The 5561-nt window shown below is 40.5% G+C and overlaps 1 protein-coding gene across 1 annotated transcript in view; it reads right to left on the bottom strand.

Annotated features, from left to right (window-relative positions):
* kri1 (KRI1 homolog) overlaps positions 1-5121 on the bottom strand; it is a 19835-nt gene extending 14714 nt beyond the window's left edge. The window contains exons 1-3 of the mRNA XM_061973526.1: positions 4893-5121; positions 4714-4787; positions 4501-4603 (exon numbers count right to left, since the gene is read on the bottom strand). Coding sequence (XP_061829510.1) covers positions 4501-4603; positions 4714-4787; positions 4893-4977 — 262 coding nt within the window. The 5' untranslated portion in view covers positions 4978-5121. The remainder of the gene's footprint in view (positions 1-4500; positions 4604-4713; positions 4788-4892) is intronic.
* Between the last annotated feature and the right edge of the window lie 440 nt (positions 5122-5561).

Below are 5561 nucleotides of genomic sequence, written 5' to 3'. Positions count from 1 at the left end.
GATCAACTTTAGATGTACAATGACATGTACATAATCTTTAAAACCAGCCTGCACGTACACAGAAAGAGCGAATGCACGCCTGTGCTGCTGAAACCCAACACTCATAGAATTATAACGTGTTCAGCAACATGGTGATGTTTTACATGTGCAGTGAAGTGTACATTATTTCTAAAATCAGCACGCACTAACGAGCCAAAGAAACCATTTTACATGTTTAAGGGAATTATAAAGCATTTCATCATGGATAGTGATATGGAACATGTGTAATGAAGTGTATATTGTCTTTAACATCAGTACACTACAAGGAGGACGCTACATCATGTTTTTTGGATGCTGGATCGCTTTTTACACGCGAGCGTGATCGCACCTGGCTTCATCAACAAAAATTGAAGCAAGACACATAAGTTAACTTCATGATTTGTCATTAAACAAGGACTAAAAACATAAGATAATGTTGCATCTTTCTTATGACACAGAGCAAAAAGTCTTGCTTGTCAAAGTTTTTTCATCAGGTGGAGGTTCTCCAGCAATCATATCCAAAACAGCTGACAGTCATTTGCGCCAGCGGGAGTGTCGCAAAGCCCATTTTGATGTGTCTTTTTTTATTAATGTTGAGTGAAAATAGCAGCATGTTTACGTTCAAACATACAGTAAGTCCTCTTATAATGTATTTAAGGGCAGCGCACAACCGTGACGTCATCACAAGTCGTTTGTGCCGTGTACACGCATACACTAAGCGGAGAGTTTTGGATCTCTACACTTTGGCCAGCGTTTGCAAACGTCTGCGTTTATATAGACAATAGTATGCGTCTACGTGTGGACGATAGGCCTAAACGCAGAGATTAGTATGCGTTTATTAAGTATCTGTGTTCGTGTGGACATGGCCTAAGACCCGTGTCACGGGACTTCAAACTTGACACCTCATTGGCTGGTTCTGGAACAGAATTGATTGCTTCAGTCTTAATTTGCTGGAGTGGGCCTTGCGTTTTGAAGCAGCAACTTTTTCTGCACTGAATATTTACACACTGAATTTTAAAACACTGAAATTTTATCCACTGATTTTTTTTACACTGAATTTTTATACAAATAATTTATAAACACTGCATTTTTATACAATTAATTTTCAAACACTGAATTTTAAACCACTTAATATTTAAACATGCGCGTTTTGCTAACAACTTCTTTTTTCAAGGAAATTGTCAGCTTAGTTTGTTGCAAAAAAAAAAGAGTATTAAATCTTAATATTTGAAATTCAACGAATTGGTGCATTTGCAAACAGCTAAAATTATGTATAAAGCAAACTATAACCTGCTAGCCAAGAATGTACAATGATTCTTCTCAACAAAAGAGGAGAAATATAACCTTTGAAGAAAATCTAAATTAAAACATTTGTATGCTCGTACAACACTTAAATCCTTTAGCATATCTGTATGTGGAATTAAATTATGGAATGGATTAACCAAAAAAATCAAACAAAGCACCAATATGATTCAATTTAAGAGACTGTTCAAATACAAGTCAGGGCTGGGCGATATATCGATATATACGCGATATATCGCGGGTTTGTCTCCGTGCGATATAGAAAATAACTATATCGTGATATCGAGTATACGTTCTCACGCAGTTGCTTTTAGCTGCGGGCATTACACTACATGCTCTTCTCACTCTTTCCTGTCTCTCCTTCTCACAGACAGCAAGCGCACCTTCTTACACACTTCACATACAGTCACGTCATACGTCACATACATATACGCCCTCCCCGAGCAGAAAGGTAGCAGCATGGCTAACGTTAGCTGTGATGCTAGCAGAGTGGTGCGAGCGGTAATACAAGAAAAGGAAGGTGCGAATCTGGTAACAAATAGAGGAATAATTAATTCTGGCGGTGGTTTGGCTTCAAGTGGGAATATGTCGAACAGACAACCGTAATTTGTCAAGTGTGGGGCAAAAGCATTGCTATAAAAAGCAGCATTACTGCTGTAACAAACAGTTCAGGGTGTCCCAAGTTACCGGAGTGTGTTAGGTAAGGAGGAGGAGTTTTGTCCCTCCAGAGTTGTTGCCGTAGGGCAGTGACGTAGGGTGTGTGTGGTTGTGGAAGGAGGTGTGTGATGTTGACATTAAAGAAGCGGTGGCTACCCAACCTGCTCTAATGTCTCCCGTTTATTATTTTTTTAGATAAGTACACTGTATAGGCAAACCCAGGACACTCGGCTACACTGCTAATATGTAGCATCATTTGAAAAGTCACCCGCTAGACAATGAAGAGTGCTTACTCCGCACGTCAATATCTCCGTTTGGTGCCACACGCCCACACCATCAAAATGCCGAGGCAAACATTTCCAGATCAACACCGTATGAAAAAAATAGGGATTTTTTTTAGTTGTGATTTCCTTCTCTGCGTGAAAGTTTAAAAGTAGCAGTATGAAGAAGAATGTTTTAATGTAGACACATAGAATCATCATACTGCTGTGATTATATGCATCAAGTGTTCATTCAAGGCTAAGGCAAAATATCGAGATATATATCGTGTATCGCGATATGGCCTTAAAATATTGCGATATTAAAAAAAGGCCATATCGCCCAGCCCTACTACCAGTGTTCGCAAAGTACACAGAACAAGAATTATGACGAACATCTTGAACCCTTTTTTTTCATTGGACAATTATTATTTATGTATTTAATATTTGTTTGCTTACTATGGTATATTATTTATTTGTTCACTGTTCTGTTACAGAGAACAAGGAAATTGGGTAAAATTGCTATGGTATGATTAAATAAGGGTAGGATTAAATAAGGTCTTCTTCTTCCTACCGTATTTTCCGCACTATTAGCCGCACCTAAAAAACACAAATTTACTCAAAAGCTGACAGTGCGGCTTATAACCCGGTGCGCTTTATATATGGATTAATATTAAGATTCATTTTCATAAAGTTTCGGTCTCGCAACTACGGTAAACAGCCGCCATCTTTTTTCCCCGTAGAAGAGGAAGTGCTTCTTCTTCTACGCAAGCAACCGCCAAGGTAAGCACCCGCCCCCATAGAACAGGAAGCGCTTCTTCTTCTACTGTAAGCAACCACCCGCCCCCATAGAAGAAGAAGAAGCGTAGCGGATATTACGGTACGTTTCATTTCCTTTGTGTGTTTACATCTGTAAAGACCACAAAATGGCTCCTACTAAGCGACAGGTTTCCGGTTCATGAAAAGACGCAATCTCTCCATCCGCACACTGACTACTATTTCACAGCAACTGCCTAAAGACTTTCAAGAAAAGCTGGCTACTTTCCGTGCATATTGTAAAAACAAGATAGCTGAAAAAAAGATCCGGCCAGAGAACATTATCAACATGGACGAGGTTCCACTGACTTTTGATATTTCTGTGAACCGCACTGTGGATACAACGGGAGCACGTACGGTGAATATTCGCACCACAGGGAATGAGAAGTCATCCTTCACTGTGGTTCTAGCTTGCCATGCTAATGGCCAGAAACTTCCACCCATGGTGATATTCAAAAGGAAGACCTTGCCAAAAGAGACCTTTCCAGCCGGCGTCATCATAAAAGCTAACTCGAAGGGATGGATGGATGAAGAAAAGATGAGAGAGTGGTTAAGGTAAGTTTACGCGAAGAGGCCGGGTGGCTTTTTTCACGCAGCTCCGTCCATGTTGATATACGACTCCATGCGCGCCCACATCACGCTGGTTTTTAATATATTATTAAAGTTTGACTGACCTATCTGACCGTTTTTTTGACATTCCTTTAGCGCAGTTAGATGCGGCTTATAACACGGGGCGGCTTATAGGTGGACAAAGTTTTGAAATATGCCGTTCATTGAAGGCGCGGCTTATAACCCAGGGCGGCTTATGGTGCGGAAAATACGGTACTCCTTTTCGGACGTGCTGTAATGAAACAACTGGAATTGTGTGATGCATTACATTGTATCGTATGCATGTTACACATAAACTTAAACGGAACTGAATTGTTAAACACTGAATTTTAAACCACTTAGTTTTTAAACACACGCAATTTTTTTTTCAATTAAATTGTCAGCTTAATTAGTTGCAAAAAAATCAGTTTACAAAATTAAAACGTTAAAAAAATTCAGTTACATAAACAAAATTCAGTTTAAAAAAAAAAGGTTTTAAATTAACTTACGCATTTTAGTTTGGTTTTAGTTGTTTGTCTAAACATGGTGCAATCGCATGTGTGCATCCATCCATTTTCTACCGCTTGTCCCTTTCCGGGTCGCGGAGGGTGCTGGAGCCTATCTCAGCGGCATTCGGGAAGCGCAATGTTTTATTTATTGCTCATTTTTGTGGTTTTTCGTTGTGTTATACATTTGTAGCTGTATGTAGAAATAGCGCCACCAAATATGTCTTATATGAACTTTGTGCTCTTTAATATTTCCCTTATTTTTTAAGGGCTTTTTTAAAATCTGCCCTGCAACCACAATGTGGGCTGAATACCGGTAAAGTCTATCATGAGTTAATAAATGTTTCATCCATCACCTTCTGAGTAGAACTGCGCATCTTGCTGGTAGATCTTTGGGTCTTTTTTCTTTAGGAGCGACAATGTTCGGTAAAAGTTCTTTTCAACCTCTGGATCCAACTCCTGGATGGTGCAACACAATAAGCACATGGTTATTATCATTATTATTATTATTATTATATATTCACCTGCACCACTCGTGGACAATCTAAGGAGTGGAAAGCGATGCTTACAACTTCACTCTCATCCGAACTGGACTCGGACGATTCATCATCGTCGTTTCCTCGGTCTCCATATCGATCTTTCACTGCACAACATGACACAAATAACAACGTAATAAACAACTTCCGGTTAGCTTCTAGCCATGTTAGCACGACCAACTGCGAGTGTTAGCTAACACGAACACACTTACGCCTTCGAAGTTCTTCACTTTGTCGGTATTTGTCGTATTTCTTGGCAAACTGGGAGTTGATTCTTAATTTTGTATGGTCGGACATGGCTCGGTGCGGTTTAAAAATTATGTGTATAATCTAAGCGTGGTGGGCAATATCATCACAGCGACGCACGCCGCGTGTGTAACGTGTGGTCGACCAGTCACGTGGTTTCCTGTGCACATCCTAGGATTTTCCTGTAGGGGGCGCACGCGCACTGTAAGTAAACGTGTCCAACCTCTATAGACGCACAGTATAGTTAGAACTAGGGGTGGGCGATACGGAAAATGCAAGTATCGGTCCAACACCAAGTTAATACAGGACCGAGAGCCTGATACCGACAATATTTCAATCAATCAATCAATGTTTATTTATATAGCCCTACATCACAAGTGTCTCAAAGGGCTGCACAAGCCACAACGACATCCTCGGTACGGAGCCCACATAAGGGCAAGGAAAAACTCACCCCAGTGGGACGTCGATGTGAATGACTATGAGAAACCTTGAGGACCGCATATGTGGGTAACCCCTCCCCCCTCTCTAGGGGAGACCGAAAGCAATGGATGTCGAGTGGGTCTGACATAATATTTTGAAAGTCCAGTCCATAGTGGATCCAACACATCAGCGAAAGTCCAGTCCACAGTGGAACC

Source organism: Nerophis lumbriciformis, linkage group LG22 (genome assembly GCF_033978685.3).
Source record: "Nerophis lumbriciformis linkage group LG22, RoL_Nlum_v2.1, whole genome shotgun sequence".
NCBI classification, from domain to species: domain Eukaryota; kingdom Metazoa; phylum Chordata; class Actinopteri; order Syngnathiformes; family Syngnathidae; genus Nerophis; species Nerophis lumbriciformis.
The sequence above is the reverse complement of the archived record's forward strand: the minus strand, read 5'-3'. Positions and strand labels throughout refer to the sequence as shown.